At 36.6% G+C, this 19580-nt stretch overlaps 1 protein-coding gene across 10 annotated transcripts in view; it reads left to right on the top strand.

The window, feature by feature from the left end:
* The window catches only part of NAA16 (N-alpha-acetyltransferase 16, NatA auxiliary subunit), a 67058-nt gene extending 47940 nt beyond the window's left edge, over window positions 1-19118 (top strand). For 8 of the 10 annotated variants that reach the window (XM_030311666.1, XM_030311675.1, XM_030311652.1 and 5 more), the window contains 8 exons: window positions 3195-3323; window positions 8602-8815; window positions 10129-10322; window positions 11541-11649; window positions 12085-12183; window positions 12512-12655; window positions 16254-16351; window positions 17716-19118. In XM_030311666.1, the coding sequence (XP_030167526.1) occupies window positions 3195-3323; window positions 8602-8815; window positions 10129-10322; window positions 11541-11649; window positions 12085-12183; window positions 12512-12655; window positions 16254-16351; window positions 17716-17913 (1185 nt within the window). In that variant the 3' untranslated portion in view covers window positions 17914-19118. Of the gene's footprint in view, window positions 1-3194; window positions 4045-8601; window positions 8816-10128; window positions 10323-11540; window positions 11650-12084; window positions 12184-12511; window positions 12656-12794; window positions 13839-16253; window positions 16352-17715 lie in introns of those variants that run through there. The other 2 variants (XM_030311685.1, XR_004343034.1) reach the window with 2 other exon arrangements.
* Window positions 19119-19580: the final 462 nt, after the last annotated feature.

The raw sequence follows: 19580 nt of genomic DNA, 5'->3' as shown, positions 1-19580 counted from the left end.
GAGAAACAATAAGATCTCATTTCTCACCATCAAAGTGGCATAAGTATTCGTAGGTATTGGTAAATGATATGTCATATATATCATATATACACATATCTCCTATGTATACATATGGATCACATACAGCAAAACCTTGGATTACGAGTAATTTGTTCTGCGAGTGTTCCACAAGACGAGCGAGCATTTCTAATAAATTTTAACTTGATAAATGAGCAATGTCTTGCAATATGAGTGGTACGTGATGCTGAACATCACATGATCACAACTGAGCCAATGGTTCTTGAAAGTCGCTTTGATAAACAAATGCTTTGGAATACAAGCATGTTTCCAGAATGAACTATACTTACAAACCAAGGTTTTACTGTATACGAAATACATGTCCTGTATATTTAGGATGAGAGAGAGAGACAACAGATGGTCTATAAGTAGTAGCCTTTAATGAAAACTTAAATGTCTGTACATACACACACAGCTCTCGCTCTCCCTCTCAGCTCTCGCTCTCCCCTCGAGAGAGCGAGAGAGAGCTCTGTGTGTGTATGTACAGACATTTAAGTTTTCATTAAAGGCTACTACTTATAGACCATCTGTTCTCTCTCTCTCATCATAAAAATGGCTTTTGCATCTGAACCTGCCTGAGCTCTCCTTTCTCATATTTAGAGTAATGCTAATAATTTATATACCATTTGTAAGGGGAAATGGAAAGTAGCTTTAACAGTTATTAAGCACTGAGCTAAGTATGTTATATGCATAATCTCATTTAATCCTATCAGTCCTCTGATATCATTACTCCCATGTTATAGTTAGAAAATATTTAGAGAAGTCAGGTACTGTGCCCATTGGAGATCACCCAGCTAGTCATTCCTTTTAGAGCCAGGATTCTAGCTTAGCAATCTCTGACACTAAAGCCCATGTTTTAGAATGGTAATAGGAGCAGAAACTGTAGTGACTAGTGTTTCAGAAATTCACACACCACAGGATCAATAGATTGCGAAGTGGTAGATGTAATGTAGAGAGAAAGAAGTAGCAAGAGTGATGGGTATTAGGAGAAGCAAACTAAAATGAGCAAAATCGTCTTAGTGTTCATGTTCACCTACCACTGAATCATGTGTTTGTCTGACGTTTTGCAGCAAGGTGGGTGAGGCTCTGAAGGGGTCATGTAGTAGATAGTGCAGGGGTTCAAACTCTTTGATGCCCTTTGCCCTGCGACACAGATTTGGAGACGGTAAGAAGTACAGGAGTAGATACAGAAGCAGGCGGTGTCTGTGCAGGAAAGTACCACCTGGAGGCCAAAGCAGAGATCGGAAGGAAAGTGCAATTAAAATGAATATACAGGGGTTCCTGGGTGGCTCAGTCTCTTGAGCATCCGACTTCGGCTCAGGTCATGATTTCACAGTTTGTGAGTTCGAGCCCTACATCCGCCTCGCTGCTGTCAGCCTCAGGGCAGAGCCCGCTTTGGATCCTCTGTCCTCCTCTCTGCCCCTCCCCCACCTTGTGCTCTCCCCCAAATAATAAATATTAAAAAAAAATAAAACGAATATACAAAACTTCTTAACTAGATCAAGTCCAGTGATTTTAAAAACCAACCAACACACACACACACACACACACACGCACCCAAGTCACAGACAACCAGGATGTGTTTGAAAAGGCACCACAGAATGAAGAAGAAGGGGAATGGTTATCTGTTTGAGGAGAGGAGTCATCAAACCCCGTGGCTCAGCTGGCTTGTCAGAATTGCCTCTGGTAATTCACTCTTGACAAGCTGTCCTGCTGGATGGAGACCTGGGTCTGCTCAGCCACCCTCGTTCCTGGGCCAGATGGGCCCAGAACGTGTGGTGGATAGCCCAGGGAGTGAGCCAGCAGAGGCAGACTGCTAACCTCAAATAACCAGTTTATGTCTGATTTTAAGTGATTCTATCTGATCACTAATAAGTGAGTGAAGTGTGCATATTTTCTTCTGGCAGATTTTACAGTGTTTTAGAACCTGTGTACAGAGTTGCTGATGCAAGCTGGACAGTTCTAGTTGGTAAAGATTTTGAAATGAAAAATAATGTAGATTTCTTATAAAAATATGTAGTCACCAAAAGATGGAAAATATATACAGCCATAAGGGAGAAATAACATACACCCATAATTCCATTCACTGAGAGATAACCAGTTTTTACACTTTTAATGAGAATACTGAAATTGGAACAGGTCACAAAAAATGGGTGTGAAAAAGAACTGAAGACTGAAATTATTTATGAATATGTATCTTTGCCATTTTTCCCTGGGGTCACATAAAGTATATTTGAAATAACTCTTCTAAATTGTGATAAAACTCCAGTGGCCCTCCATTGAAACTAGGTACTTTAGGTCTTACACTCTTCTCAGAGTTCTCATTGAACCCAAGTTAACAAATATTCTTTTTATTTTTTGTTTTTATTTTTTGAGAGAGAGACACACAGAGGATGTGTAGGGGAGGGGCAGAGGGAGAGGGAGAGAGAGAATTAAGCAGGCTCCATGCCAAGCTCAGAGTCTGATGCAGAGCTGAATTTCACAACTGCAAGATCATGATCTAAGCCAAAACAGGAGTCTGACACTTAACGGGACTGAGCCACCCCATGTGCCCCTACAGTTAACAGATATTCTTTACAAATTCCCTTATTGGCTTTGTCAGCCTAATGCAAATGGGAGGAGTTGGTATGGAACAAGAAGCAGACCCAGGGACACAAAGATAGTGGCCAGCTGATAGCCTGAGGTGGAGGGAGGAGACCAGGAAACCAAAGGGCCCTGGAACTAACAGATTCAGCAGTAACTGGGTGTACATCACAGTGACCGAGTCAGCAAGGAAAGGTTAAGCAGTGGTTGCTTAAAAAGAAAATAAGCAGTGCTTCCTAAGGATTACTGTTAAATATTTTAAATATTTTAAATATTTAAATAAATAAGTATTTTAAATAAAAGTGTTCAAAAACTTAGTTTCAGCAATCTGGAGTCTTTTCTGGGTAGGGTGTTGAATACCCCAACAGAGCTGGGTAAATAAGACATTATGTAATTTCACATCAGTAGGAGCCTTTGGAAGAACCTTGAGCTATTTGTCTATTGCTATGTATTGTCATAATGATACTTGTAGCCACAGTTGTAAAAGAGAAAATGAGGTCTTTAGGATCTCTTTTGTTGTTTGTGTCCTATATTTATGAATGCTTCTGTTTCAGGAAGGAACATCTGCTATGGAAAATCTAAATGAGATGCAATGCATGTGGTTTCAGACAGAATGCATTTCAGCTTACCAGCGTTTGGGGAGATATGGGGATGCCTTGAAAAAATGCCATGAAGTAGAAAGGGTAAGTTGTAGAACTTTGACTTTACTTTTCTCTTGTAAGGTGACGAAAAAAGCGGGTTGATTTCTACATGGGATCATCTACCTGTTCTACTTTGGAAACTTCACTGTGAAAAACATCCTTGGTCTTTAGCTTTTCAAACATTCAGAAGTTGTGAATAAGTGATTGCTTTGTTTTGATCCTCAAATGGTTATGATTGAGACAGGTCTGCGTAATTTGGTCTGAGGGAAGAAGGAAAAGATGAATTTATCAAGCCATTACTGTTATTATTAACATATATTCAAAATTTGTTTTTCCTAATCCGGCCATTATTTGATCTCCTCACTAGCCCAGAAGGACACACAAGCTGATGGCCACCTCTTTCCCCTTTACGTCAGGATCTGCTCTGGAGCCAGCCTCTCTCCAGTTTGTCTTCCCAGGATACTTGTTCTCACGTCCGATACTTTGTACAGCAATCTGTGGCTGGTTTGCAGGCTTATTTTATTACTTGCTTTTAGGATTATGTGTGATGTGTCCTAGTGAGGGGACTTTTCTTTTCCTTTGTGTGAATTTTGTTTTCCTGTTCTTTGTCATCTCTGAAGCACTCTCCTTCCAAATGGACAACAGGAGGAAAAGAGCCACAAAAGCACCCCTGAGGCAGTCCTCAGCAGCCCTCAGTTGTGGGGTCAATCGGCAGCACTGTTCCCATGCTGACGCAGTATAAAACCACAGGCGTCGTAGTCAGGTGAGCCTGATGTCTGCACTCTAGCAGTCACTTTGGCCTTTTTCCCCATGTGAAACTTCCAAGGTTACCCAAAAGAAAGCCTAAATCTTAGGGGGTGGCTTTTGCTGGGAACTGGAACTAGGATTATACCTGATCCCTTTTGGAAATAACCTGGTTTTTTGTTTTTGTTTGGTTTCTTTGCTTTTTTCTTTTTGAGCCTGGGCTTGCTGGCTATATCTCTGGGGGAAAATCCATATCTTCTCCTTGAAAAATATAAAGCCCTCAGATGATACGCGAAATACTTAGGCAATATCCAAGCATTCTAATTTAAACCCGGCTCTTATTTCTGTGATAAAACCATAGATCACCAGTTTGTTTCAACATCCTTAGATGACCAGCACTTTAAAAAGCTTCTTGTTACTAAGGAAAGATACATGCTTATACCCAGGAATTCTCAGGGAGCAATAGATTGTTTCCTGAATGAAGAAGCTACTAGGCACTTATGGATCAGTAATTCCAGCAAGGGCGACTAGATATTTACCAGATTTTCTGTGAAAGTGCAATTTGCACATCCTTAGGGTCATTATAACTATGAGTGTCTCCAGCTTCAGCCCCACCCCTCCTAATATTCATGACTATCAATAGTTCTCTTGGTGGTATTTCTTGAGGATTGTTAGAATATGATTAATAGCTCTTCCATTACTAAGTTTCATTAGATTATGCTCTCCCTTAAATTTTTAGTGACTTTTGTCTGAGTAACATGAAATAAAAGCTCTAATGTCAGATAAACTGTGTCTCTCGTTCAAGAAATAGGATTTGACTGGTAGAAAGCATTTTTGAAGAAAAAAAATAGAAAACCATTGGCTATCAGAGATTAAATAGGCAGAAATTGTCACCCTCTGGTCATGTTATATAATCATTTCTAGAAACTTACTGTTTGTGTTTGGATTTGTTAGTGCTTGAGGACAGAAAGAACCAGACACAGATAAGTGAGGGAAGAGCCTATTCTTATGCCATTTGTGAGCTAGTCTTTTATAGTGAGTTATTCATAGTAAAAGTAAGACTTAACTCTTCTAGTGTATGTAGAAATGTGAGTGCTTAGTATAAATAGGGTGATTAAATATTTGCCGACTGATTAATACTAAATTAGTAATGCTATTAATTTCATTTCTAATAAAATTAACATAATCTGAAAGAATTCTTAATGATATGATTTGTTAGGATTTAAGAGTAATTACAGAATTCAATGATTTATTATGATAAATATCTTCATGACCTACTTTTGTGCCTGGATTTTAAATATTTTAGTAAAGAAATGATGACCTTTCAAAAGTAAAACTTTGCAGTTAACCTTCACCTTCAGTGAATATGGATGTAAGTTCAAATAAGGTCTAGGCCTTTCTTCTGCCTTCAAGAACTTACTCAAGAATTCTCCCCTTGAAGGCAGTTTCAGCCATGACATGTATTGCTGTAAGCTTTTAGTTAATTGCATTTGTAATGTTAGAATTCTAGAATGGCCCAGGATAGTATTTTTTTTGCTTTCATCTTGCAGCCCTCATAGGATTTTAGGATTATCTGTAAAGGTTATGAAGTCCAGCCTAATCTGATGTTTAGAACTTGAGGTTTATTAAAAATAAAACAAAACAACCATCTTTAAAGATACTAGATATAAACATGTGTTCATAATAATTTTATATTTCAAGACTTCTTTCTTTTCTTTTTTCCCAGGGATTAGTTTCTCATTTTAGTATGCTGATTTATGTCTGAAATGGATCAGTAATACATATTTCTAAAACTTTATGATAAGATCTAGGATTTCTGATAGATCAGAACCATAGGCAGTTCATAACTTTATCTTCTAGCATATCTTAACCTTTATCTAGTTGATGTGTGCTTTATAATAACAGATTTTCTATAATGGGGGTAGAGTTGCTTACTACCCTAGTTCGTCTAATTATTATTATTTTTCAAATCAGAGGTTTTTGTTGCCTTTCTGTATATGACCTTTTGTTGGGCTCCTCCAGGGTTGCCGAGAAGTAAGGGGGTGGGGGAATCTGGGTAAGAAGAGAGGGACTAATACGGAATTCCTAAAGGAAACCGTGCTCTTAGGCCACGAATAGCATTTCTTTATTCTCTACTTACTCGTCTTATTTTGATTCAAGCCTAATTTTGACAAATTAAGCAATTCCTGTCCCCTCCCCCCAAAGAACTAGTAATTTATGATGAGGGGAAAACGGAGTTAAGAGTGTGAGCTGTCTATTAAAATTTGGTTACCTGGTTTCTGCAGGAAAGTATGGGGAAGCTAACGTCACCTGTTTGTGTCATCTAGCTTATTTTTATGTTTTATCAATCTAGAGACTTAAAAATTACCCCAAGATAGTGTAAGGGAGATCTTTGTGGGGATGGAATAGTTCTGTGTCTTGATTGTGGTGGTGGTTACACGAATCTACACATGTGATAAAATCACATTAGAACTATATACCCACATTGTATCAATGTCAGGTTTTTGATTTTGTTCTCACACTATAATTCTGGAGGATATAACTCTTAGGAGGAAATTGAGAGACCAGTGTACAGGGTATCTCTGCATTACCTTTGTAACTTCTTATGTATCTATAGTTGAAAATAAAAAATTAAAAAAAAAAAAAGAAAATCAAGCTAAGATTATTTAGTTGTTTCTTAAAAGGATTCAATATAGCGTTTCTTCCCAAAGCAAAATTATTTTGTTATTATCCTACTTTTCTAATTAACTCTGGCCATATCCTGTCCACAACTATGAGCTTACTATAGAGTGATCACATCCAGTTTGCCCGGGGCAAAGCGTATTCTTAAGACACTGGACTTTCTTTGGAAAAACTGAGAAAGCCCCAGGCTAGCCAGGATAAGTTGGTTACCCTATATATGGAAGACTAACTGGAGAGAGGCAGCCTGTGGGCTGTTACTGATAAAGAGGCGGCTTAAATGTTTGTGGTTCTCTACTGCTCCCTCTAAGACTTGACCTAGAATATACGTCTACTAAAGCTGCTAGAGTATCTCTTAAAACTTGTGTCTGCCTTTTACATAAATGTTTCTTAACTTAAAAAAAGGTCCTGTAATCTTAGATGTTATCATCTCATTATGTATTCCTTGATGTGGGGCACTGCCATTTTTCCTCAGTTGTATTGAATTTTAAGATTTGGTGCTAGACATAACTTGATTTATATTAACCACGAACAGCTTTATGAAACCTGTAATCCTTTGATAAAAAAACCAAGTTTATGTTGATACTTATGAATTGATTTGTCTTATTGATGGGAGGAGTGCAATTTTCAAATATAGCACATTAAAGCATGATTCTTGAAGTTATAAACTAATGTTGAATGTTTATTTTTTCCCATTTTTTCCCCTCCACACTGTGTACTTTTATACTTCTTACCTTAGAATTCTTCCCTTAAAGTCTCAGGTACTTAATGTCATTCTGTGTGTAGTGTATTTCTAATTACCAACACAAATAAAATTATGAAATGATGTGGACAGTTGCTAATGTGTCTTCTGCACAGTGAGTTAGTACTTAGGCCCCCAGGACAGAGGGGAGATGAAGTAGCAGAAGAGCTTAATTTGTATTCATGTATTGAATCATTCATTTTTGTGTATATTTTTGGAGAAGCTAAAATAGGGGAATAGAAAGAAGATGGAGGCAGAGAGGCATATAGGAAAGAAAACAAAAATATCAGTTGTTTTGAATTGTTAATCATCTCCTTGCCGTGTAAGGAATTAGTTCTTTAACTTTTTGGGCCATGAACCCTTTGGGAATTGGATGAAAGCCTTGAACTCTCTGCTTAGGACAATGTTATTATGCTTATTTATACATAGACTCTAGTTTAGGAACCATTGCTAAAATGGAATGTTGGTAGAATGGGAGTTTATTGAATGAGAAAAAGCTAGAATGCTCTGTGTTCAATGAAATTTTTAAACTATCTTATTTGATCACTTAACAACCTTATGAAATTGGCTATGTGGATTTCTTTATTCCTACCTAATTTAAATAATTGAAGCTGTAGGAAATTAAGAGGTCACATGCCTGATAAGCATTTTCTCTCTTGAGTTAGCAAAAACTGTGCTTATTGAATGTTAGGCCTGTGCCATGCAGTAGGGATAGAGATGACAGGGCTTGTCCTCGAAGTTGAGTAGAACAGTCTGATTTGTAAACATTTAATGTGAACCTGTGTATATTTGACCTTCATTCAGAGCTCCGTTTAACTCTGCCTTGCTCATTTTGGGGGAATATGGAGGAGAAATATTTCACTAAAACAAAATTATCAATATGAACTGATTTCAAGGTTAAAAAAAATCTGATTATCTGACTTATTACACAGAATTGAGTGTCGTCACAAAAGTGATACAGGGAATGGCCAAGTAACAGAAACTTCAGTTGAATGCAAAGAATAATTTGATGTTCTTTGTAGTGTTGAACAGTGGAGAGGGGCAACTAAGTGAAATTGTGACTGTTAACATTGTATTTGGGGCTTTTTATGATTTTCTTTCAAAAAATTGACATTACTGACATATATATGGGATAATTTTGTGTTTTTTTTGAAGCATTTTTTTGAGATAACCGATGATCAATTTGACTTCCATACATACTGCATGAGAAAGATGACCCTTCGTGCCTATGTTGACCTTTTGAGATTAGAAGATATACTCAGAAGACATGCCTTCTATTTCAAGGCTGCTAGATCAGCGATTGAAATATACTTGAAATTGTATGATAACCCCTTAACCAGTGAGAGCAAACAGCAAGAAATAAATTCAGGTAACTGAAAAGGAACTTGATGTAAAAGGATGGAAAAGAACACAAAATTTCAGAATGTCCTTAGCATAACAATACAGACAAAAGCGTTTTGTCAGATGGATGTGAAGACAGCATCAGGTAGCCTGTATGCCCCCAAAACAGTGCAGGGGATGGGGGGAGCTTAGAAAAAGTCAGCAGGATCATGCTCTGTAGCTAATAATTCTTTTTTTTTTTTTTTTTTTTTTTAAATCAACGTTTATTTATTTTTGGGACAGAGACAGAGCATGAATGGGGGGGGCAGAGAGAGAGGGAGACACAGAATCGGAAACAGGCTCCAGGCTCTGAGCCATCAGCCCAGAGCCCGACGCGGGGCTCGAACTCACGGACCGCGAGATCGTGACCTGGCTGAAGTCGGACGCTTAACCGACTGCGCCACCCAGGCGCCCCTTAGCTAATAATTCTAAATAGCCCTAATTGGATGACTTGTGATCATTTTTATTTTTATTTTATTTTTTTATGTTTTTTAAATTTTTTAAGATTTTATTTTTTTTTAAGTAATGTCTACTTCCAACATGGGGCTTGAACTCACAGCCCTGAGATCAAGAGTCGCACGCTCCATTGACTGAGCCAGCCAGGTGCCCTGCAATCATTTTTATTTTTATCTTCAGTAAGGCCAATTAAGGAAAAATAGAAATGTCTGTGGACTGGGTTCTTTTTCTCTCTTTTTTTAAATTGTAAGTGAAAATAGCTTTGAGCCCCTTTGGGAAAAATACATGTTCTTACAGTTTCTAGTGCCTAGTTAATTGAAAATACTGCCAATGAGGATATCTGTACAGCTTTTTATTCACTAGAATGTTAGTATCTACAGATATTTGAGAGATAGTAACGTGGAGGCAAATTTCGGATCAGATCACAATTCTGTGTGTATGCATTGTCTCACTTGTCCTTGATATATTCCAAGAGGATAGCTGGTGTCATCACCCCCACTATGCGCAGATTGGGATTGAGACTCAGTGTGATGAAGTGATTTACCTAAATAAAGTCATTTAATCACGTTGGGAGGCAGAACTAGGCCATAATTGGTTAATTTTATTTATCATTATTATTTTTATTTGTTTTTTTTAGAATCGGTTCATTTTAGTCAATGCAGTGTTTACCAGTTGCCTTTTGTGTGTCAGGTGTGTGATAGGTGGTGGCACTTCCTAAAAACCTCCATATCGTTGCCTCTTCCCCCTTTTCCCTTGTAAAAGCTGTACTCATACTGTGTATTGCAGAAGAATGTGAGGAACATGGAAACACTGACTTAGAATTTGTATTCATTTGGATGTTTGTAGAAAACTTGTCAGCCAAAGAGTTGAAGAAAATGCTTAGCAAGCAGAGAAGAGCTCAGAAAAAGGCTAAACTGGAAGAAGAGAGAAAGCATGCAGAAAGGGAACGTCAACAAAAAAATCAAAAGAAAAAAAGAGATGAAGAAGAAGAAGAAGGCAGTGGTCTCAAAGAAGAACTTATACCTGAAAAATTAGAAAGGGTGAGATAAATTTACTGTCTTTATTTGGTAGAATTTATGTTACTTGGTTCTGTTTTGGTCACGAACGTGTTTTAATTACATCTGTAGATCAGAAGCCGTTTGTAATATTTCAGGGTCATAATACTAGTCAGTTTTGAGTGATAATACGCAAATTTTGGTTAATGCAGATTATACGTAGAATTGTAGTTGTGGTAGGCAGCATAATGTCCCTTTAAATCTCTTCACATCCTAATCCCTGGAATTTGGGAATATGTTCCATTACATGGCAAAGGGGAATAAAGGTGGCAGATGGGATTTATGATTGTAATTAGCTGGCCTTCAAATAAGGAGGTTAGCTTGGATTGTCTGGGGAGCCCAGTGTAATCACAGTGGATCTTTAGAGTAGAGGGAGACAGGAGAGGGTTGGAGTCCTGTAAGGAGAACTCAGCCTGTTACTGGTTTTGAAGAGGGAACGAGGGAGCCACAAATGAAGATTGTGGGCAGCTTTGAGGAGCTGAAAGGGCCTTGAAACATACTCTCCCTTCGAACCTCCAAAAGGGAGGTGGTCCTGCTGGCACCTTGATTTTTAAGCCCAGCCAGACCCATGTTGGACTTCTGACCGACACACCTGCAAGATAATGAATAGGTGTTGTTTTATGAACACTAACTTGTTGGTATTGTGTTAACAGCAGCAATATAATTATTACATCTGGAAACATTTTATATATATTGATATGTTTTAGCTACAAAGAGAAAGCACTTCGTGGCTGGGATTTTCTCAAAGTGTTGGTACTTATTTAGGGACCAGGTTTAGGGAAGTATTTAGTTTTCAGGTTTATTCACTATAGAATCTAGTGTAAGTATTTCAAATTTGTCATTTTTTCCAATCACACGATACAGTTATATTTGCCTCTTTACTATAGATGTTTGAAGAATAAGGGGCTATCAGTATTTGGTGTCCCATCTCCTTAAGCCTATGGAATAATTTCCTGTATTTTTTTGGATTTTTATGAGATTATAATGATTTTATAATCAGAAGAAACAATAGAGCCATATCCATTTTGAAATTACTATTTTGAATTTGTTTACAGATGATAGTTTTAAAATGTTTTCTTGCTTATTTCGTCATATAAAGAGAATGGTAAATTACTTTAGAGACATATTAATATGAGATTTTGGGGGAAACTGACTTGTGTAGCTGTTTTAAATGTAATAATTTTCCTTTCTGTTTCAAAATAGATAGAAAATCCATTAGAAGAAGCTATCAAGTTCCTTATACCTCTTAAGAACCTTGTTGCTGATAACATTGACACTCATCTATTAGCATTTGAAATATATTTTAGAAAAGGTAATAGTTTGAATTCAGTTGTTAATCCTTACTTATATTGGTGACCATATTCAGCATAACCTTATCAAGTTAGATTGATTTTTGTTTCTTAAAGATCCATTTCAGCCTTCCACAAAAGGCTCCCAATCCCTTTTTCCTTTGCTACTCAAAACTTTTTGGGGTAACTAGTTAGAAAATTATGTTCAAATCCCTTTTAAGAAGAGTTTGAACAGTCATACAAATTGTTTACCTGAAGCAGTTCTACATGATTTCAAACTTTTCTTTAGAAAATAAAAGTTGTCTTTGATAACCAAAGTCAGCTTTGAATTTTACTTATGAATGTTATAGGAAAGGTAACATTTTGTTACTGGAATTTAAGTGAGGCTAAAATAAAGTGACTAAAATAACATACATAAATATTTGATGCTGTTACCTTTCCATGTTTTTCTGACACAGGGAAGTTTCTGTTAATGCTGCAGTCTGTCAAACGAGCTTTTGCCATCAACAGTAATAACCCATGGTTACATGAATGCTTAATTAAATTTTCTAAATCTGGTAAGTATGAAAAAAGGTAATATTTATGTAAAAGCAAGTATGACAGTTCAGAGGCCTCTCATTAAGCTGGACATTAAAGAGATTTGCAATAATGTAAAGCAAGGAAAGGATAATATTTATGGTATGTTTATAAATTAAACATGCTAGCAAAGATATGTTAGAAATTAGTGCATTTTTAAGCTGGAATATATTTAGTATTCCAAAGGAGCAATATTTTTACTGTGTGAAATGTATCAAGCTTAATAACAAATATAAATGTATTTCCATTGATTTTGTTTCAAAGGATAGATTAAAAATTTTTTTAATTCCAAATGTTTTGTTTTTATAGTGTCTAATCATAGTAATCTTCCAGACATTGTGAGTAAAGTTCTATCTCAAGAAATGCAGAAAATATTTGTCAACAAGGATTTGGAAAGTTTTAATGAGGATTTTCTCAGACACAATGCTACCTCTCTTCAGCATCTACTTTCAGGTTGGTATTGGACTCCCAGGGGTAAAACAGTTCTGGAAAGGGTTAGAATGTGGTGAAAATAAAAGTTTGGAAAGATGTTCAACCTCACAAGTTATCCTAGCAGTAGAAATGAACACAATACCATTTTTGATCTTTCCAGTTAAGGAAGGTCTGTTTGTTTGGAAAAAGGAGACGGAAGTACGGTAAAGATGTGGTGGGTAAGCACTCTTGTATCTCGCTGCTGTGAATGTAAACTGGCCCGGCCATTTAGGAAAGCAACCTGTCCTCTTACGAGGAGCGTCACATTATCTGTGATTTTCGCTGCCATCATACTTTTGTAAATAATTTTAAAGAATTAATCCAAAGCAGAGATAGAGCTTTAAGCGCAAAGACGTTAACTGAAATGCTGTAAGTGTGGGGAAAAGAATGGAAACAAAGTTGATGTATGTCTGATAGTAGGGGAAATAGTAGCAGGTTTGTAGTGGAATGGAAAACCCAGCAGTCCTGTAAAGGGATGTTAATTTGGATGATTTGTAATAATGGGGGTAAATAATTTCATAACATGTACACAGAAGTAACATACAATATAATTTCAACTGTGTAAAAAAAAATACATGAAAGCTGAAAAGAAATACATATGAAAGCTTTAATGGTTGCCTTCGTGTGTTGTGGTTATGAGTGATTTATTTTTTCTTGTGTCTTTATTACTTGCCATATTTTATATTTTGAGGATTTACTTATATCCTGCCTGTACAGAAGGATTTTAGGGAGTTTATTCAATTTCATAAAATGACAAAATGGCGTGGATGGACAAGATGGTAAACTGGACAAAAGATTGTGGACAAGGAATTGGAGACAAAATGAAGTACATAATATAGTTAACTAAGCTCCTACGTTAAGCATATACTTAAGTATTTTAATTTAAGCTTTCTTGTTCTAAAGGGAAACTTCTTCATTCTGATGTCTATGGGAAAAAAAGTTAATTCCTGTGAAAAATTACAACTTCTTGGTACAAAGGGAAATAAGAACTTCTCCTCAAGAACACAGGATAATGGACAAAAACATTTCTTTATTGTTTTTAGGGAAATACCTTCCCAAATATTACGTGAAATTCTAAGGAAAAGTTAAATTTTGCTACATAAAAGTTAAAACACCATTAAAAAAAAGTCAGAAGACCAGGCTGGCTGGCTCAGTGGGTAGAGCATGCAACTCTTGATTTTGGGGTTGTGAGTTCTTAGCCCCATGTTGGGGTTAGAGGTTACTTAATAAATAAAACATAAAAAAGAAAGAAAGTCAAAAGGCCAATTGGAAAAAAAATATTTACAGATATGTAACTAATAAAAGGCTAATAATATATGTAGAGTTCTTATAGATTAGCAATAAAAAATATAAATTGATTAAAGGCCAGTAGAAAAATGAGCATAGAACATGGACCAGGAGATACCGTTATGGAGAAAGAGGTTATTAATTGAATGAATACTGGTTGCCTCCATTCTGAAAGGGAAGGAACACGTCTCTCTTGGTCACTTGTGTACCCAGTGCCCAGCAAAGGGTCTTATTTAGAGACACCATACGTTGTGGTGTTTCTGACCAGAAGTATCCCCTTTCCCCCCTCCCTGGCCTTGACCCCTCTGCCTGTACCTCCCCATCCCAGTCCTGACACACTGGTTGGCACTGTCTGATGTGCTGTCCTGGGAGCCCCTGAGGGCAAGGCTTGGAGCTGTCTTGGTCACTAATGTGTCTCCTACATTGTCCAGTATAGAGCCAGGCGTAGTAGCTTAGTGAATGGTGAATGAATGAGCCAGCTTGCTGTGAGCCTGCATCACTACCCAAACTGGTCATTATCCCATTACCCTAGCTGGAACTAATGGTGAAATTAAGAGCTTTGAGCCCATATACCCCAGGTGTGAAACAAAAATCTCCAAAATTTACAGGAGAAATGTAAACTGAATTTTACTGAAAAATAGCTTTAAAAATATGTTCTTTGTGAATATGCAAGCATTTTCTGGAAGATGTAGAAAGAACACAAATACATGGAGGTTAAATAAAATGGTAATAAACAATGAATGGGTCAACCAAGAAATCAAAGAGGAAATAAAAATACATGGAAAAAAATGAAAATGAAAATGAAAACACATAGTGCAAAATTTTGGGGATGCAGCAAAAGCTGTTCTAAGAGAGCAGTTGATAGCAACACAGGGCAACATCAAGAAGCAAGAAGACTGTCCAATAAACAACCTAATCTTAACATGTAAAGGAGACAGAAGAAGAGCAAACAAAGCACGAAGCTAGTAGAAGAAAATAATAAAGATTAGAGCAGAAATAAATGAAATAGAAGCTGAAAACCAATAGAACAGATCACTGACACCAGGAGCTGGTTCTTTGAAGAGATCAACAAAATTGATAAACCTTTAGCCAGACTCAAAAAAAAAAAAAAAAAAAAAAAAAAAAAAAAAAGGACTCAAAATCAGAAGTAAAAGAGGAGAAATAACAACCGAGTCCCTAGAAATAAAAAGGACTGTAAGAGAATACTATGAAAAGACACATGCCAACCAACTGGACAACTTACAAGAAATGGACAAATTCCTAGAAACGTATAACCTCCTAATACTGAATCCAGAAAAAACAGAAAATGTGAACAAACTAATTACCCAGTAATGATACTGAATCAGTAATCAAAAAATTCCCAACAAACAAAAGTCCAGGACCAGGCGACTTCAAACATTTAAAGAGGAGTTAATACCTATTCTTCTCAAACTATTCCCAAAAACAGAAGAGGAAGAAAAACTTCCAGATTCATTCTGTGAGGCCAGCATTACCCTATACTAAAACCAGATAAAGACAAAAAACAAAAAACTACAGGCCAATATCCCTGATGAACATACTTGTAACAGTCCTCAACAAAATATTAGCAAACCATGTCCAACAATACATTAAAAATTCATTCACCATGATCAAGTGGGATTTCTTCCTGGCTTGCAAGGATGGTTCACTATTTGTAAATCAGTCTGTGCGATACATCACATCAGTAAGAGAGAAAGGATAAAAACCATATGATCATTTCAGTAGATGCAGAAAAATTACATAGGAATAAGGATTTAAAAAAAGCTTTAAAAAATACTTATTTTCTTTGTGAACATGCAACCATTTTCCTTTTGTCCCTCCACCACACTTCTCTGTGACAGTAATTTGTTCCTTAGATGTATTACTTTAGCGTATCATCTTAAAAAAATTATTTTAGCTGAAATGTCGATTGATACTACAGGGCAGCCCATATTTATATTTCCAGTTATAGTGTTTTTTTGGGGAAGGATCGGTTGTTAAATCTGGTCTCCTGGTAAATGTTTAACAACCATCTCTTTGTGACAGAAGCCCTGCTTTGTAGTGTTTTGCCATTTACAAGCACTCCCATTGTGGTGCCAGGCTGTCAAGAGGATGCCATTAAATTGGGAGTTGGGAAGAGACACTGTACCTGGCTCACAAGTTCTGGTAGGAGGCAGCTCCAACTCACTGCTGACTTTAAGTCACTGGAACCAGATTTTAAGCCACTGGTTAATGTCAATCAAATCAATTGTAAGATATAGGAGTTTGCTCATTTTGTAGTGTCTTGGTATTTCAGGTGCTAAAATGATGTATTTTCTGGACAAGTCAAGGCAAGAAAAAGCAATTGCTATTGCCACTAGACTGGATGAAACTATAAAAGATAAAAATGTAAAGGTAAGATTTTTCAGAATAAGTTTTACAAATTGATGGATACTGAGTGATCTGGCAAAATGTGTGTCTTTACAACCTAATTCTTTTTTTTTTTAATTTTTTTTTTCAACATTTATTTATTTTTGGGACAGAGAGAGACAGAGCATGAACGGGGGAGGGGCAGAGAGAGAGGGAGACACAGAATCGGAAACAGGCTCCAGGCTCTGAGCCATCAGCCCAGAGCCTGACGCGGGGCTCGAACTCCCGGACCGCGAGATCGTGACCTGGCTGAAGTCGGACGCTTAACCGACTGCGCCACCCAGGCGCCCCACAACCTAATTCTTAAGTGGGCCTTCAGAGTTGGGTCTGGATCTGGGTCACATTAGGCAAGTTTCCATTTCTTAGCTTCCTTTTCCTCATACGACGAGGGTGAAAATACAGGCATACCTGGGAGATACTGTGGGTTCTGCTCCAGACCACTGCAAATAAAGTGAATATCACACTAAAGTGAGTCAAATCAATGTTTTGGTTTTCCAGTGCCTATAAAAGTTCTGTTTGTACTGTACCGTAGTCTGTTAAGTATGCAAAAGTGTTATGTCTAAAAAACAATGTGCATACCTTAATTAAAAAAATAGTTTATTACGGTGCTCCTGGCTGGCTTAGTCAGTGAGGGTGTGACTCTTGATGTCAGGGTCATGAATTCAAGCCCCATGTTGGGTGTGGAGCCTACTTAATTTAAAAAAAGAAACCTGTTACTAAAAAATACTAACCATCATCTGAGCTTTCAGCGAGTCATAATCACTGATCACAGATCATCATAACAAATATAATAATAATGAATAAGCTTGAAATATTTGCAAGAATTGCCAAAATGTGACATAGAGACACAAAGTGAGCAAATGCTGTTGGAAAAATGGTACTGATAGACTCGCTCAGTGTAGGGTTGCTACACAGTATCTGCAAAGCACAGCAGAGCGGGCACAATAACACGAGGTGTCTGTACTACTGACCTCATGTACTTGATTTAAGGGTTAATTGAGATGATAAACTGTGAAGGGCTTGGCACCTGTCTGGCACACAGTAAACACTCAGTACATGGGAACTATTGATTGTTGTTAATAAAGGATATTTCCAGTTTAGTGATTAGGTTCAGAGATTCACTTTTTCAAGTATTAGAAGCATATCGCTTTTTTAAGGCTCTGTCGATTTGATTTCTAAAGTGTTCCTGTTTTGAGGTGATTTCTTACTGTGCGTAGCAAGAAGTTCTTTTACACTGAGGCCACACCAGTTTTCTTTTGCTTAATTAACAAATTGCATCTTTTGATTAAAGTGATGGTTAACCGACATTTTCTCTTAAAAATATTTTTTATTTTCCCCTTTCCTAATAGACTTTAATAAAGGTTTCTGAGGCACTGCTTGATGGCAGCTTTGGGAATTGTAATTCCCAGTATGAAGAATACAGGATGGCCTGTCATAACCTGCTTCCTTTTACTTCCGCTTTCCTGCCCGTTGTGAATGAGGTCGACAGTCACAATGTGGCACTAAACCACACAGCTAACTATGATGTCTTGGCAAATGAGATTTGAAATCCCACAGAAGGTTGACTCCTGTAAGACTCAGAGCTGAATTCAGATCAGGGTTTCTTTTTCAGGGTGTATTTTAATATAGATATGAAATGAAATAATTGGATAGAATTTTTTTTTTTTGGATAGAATTTTTAAATGGAGTATTCTGTAAGCTTATTTTATTCTTTATCTGACTCTGCCAATTTACATAAACATCTGTTAAAAATTACCTGTTTATACTTGTACAGTTTTCTTAAACTTTCAGATTATCAGCATTGTGATGGGTGCTGTCACTTCTGTATCATAAATATAATTTCTTACTAAGCTAAGTTGTATACAGCCCCACTGTATTATTTTCTTTAGATGCTGGTTTCAGAAACTATTTTGATCTCTTACTGGTTTTTTTGTTGTTTTTTGCTTGCCTTTTAATTAAAGCATGTCAGTTAAAAGTGTTAACTGTTAAAAACAATATGGAACTTTTTTTGGCAGACGCTGGGGTTTATTTTAAAATTTATTTCAGTTTGCCTTTCCTTCCACCTTAATTTTTTTCATGATTTACCACTTCTTTTTTAGTATCCATGAAAATGATACTTTCTATTGAGAGAGGGTACTCCAGTTTTATGCAGATGATTCAGAATGTGGGGGTTGGTTTGCTTCTTAATCATGGAAATTCACTGGTAAGTTTGTTGCATATCTCTAGACCAGTCTTTTAAAGACTCCCGGGTAAGACTTATGCTTCCTTGACTAAATTGCTTGCGTGTCAACAAGTATTTGATATCTGAACAGTGTGCTTCGAGGGAGCATAATAGGGAAGAATGCAAATGACAAGGAAACATTCGTTCTTACTCTTACAGCCAGGCATTGACTATTAAATGTTTTTGTATCAGCAAAATGAGAATTTAAAACTCTTGTTTAATTATTAAAACATGGTTCAGCATATTTTTGGGGGAGGGGGTAAAGGTTTTTGTTCTGTCTGTACAGAAAACAATAATGGAATCATTCAGTAGATTTCTTTCAGAATTGTGTAAATATGTCTAATATTAATACTTCCCTTTGAGGCAAATACAAATTCAAAAAGGGAGATTTTATTTAGAGAAGCCATTCTAATTAAAATGATTTTCCTTCACTCTAAGCTGTTTAGATTCATAATTGTTAAGAGAAAAAAAAACTCACTGTAAAATAATGCCAACCTATATATGCTGTAATAAATTATTTTGTACACAGTTGCTTATTTGTATTTGTGTTATTACTTCACACAAAATATTTTTGCAAAATGTTTTTCCTTTTTCTTTGAGGGAATAAAAAATCATCTTAGTTTTTACAAGTTTTTAAAAAGAAAGTTGGTTATTAAAGAATAAACACCTACCAATAAACTCTGGTGCCACAGCAGCTTGACTTCTTTTTTAGTGTTTTAATAATTTTAGAACTAGGTAACCTTTGTCGCTAAATAATCCTGGCAAATCTGTAATGTGTTATGTTACTTTCAGCAAGAAGCCACTTGCATAGAGATTCCTGTTAATTGTAATTAATGTGGAATTTGTGCTGCAGTGGCAGTCTTTAAATTTTTTCTTTATTTTTATTTTTTTCAGCAGCAGCAGCAGCAGCAGCAGTCTTTTAAAAAGTATTCCATTGGGATAATTTAGGGTTTCTGAGAATTACTGGGTGGATACACTTGAAATGTGAGGAGT

Source organism: Lynx canadensis, chromosome A1 (assembly GCF_007474595.2).
Source record: "Lynx canadensis isolate LIC74 chromosome A1, mLynCan4.pri.v2, whole genome shotgun sequence".
NCBI classification, from domain to species: domain Eukaryota; kingdom Metazoa; phylum Chordata; class Mammalia; order Carnivora; family Felidae; genus Lynx; species Lynx canadensis.
This window is presented reverse-complemented; position numbering and strand designations above follow the sequence as displayed.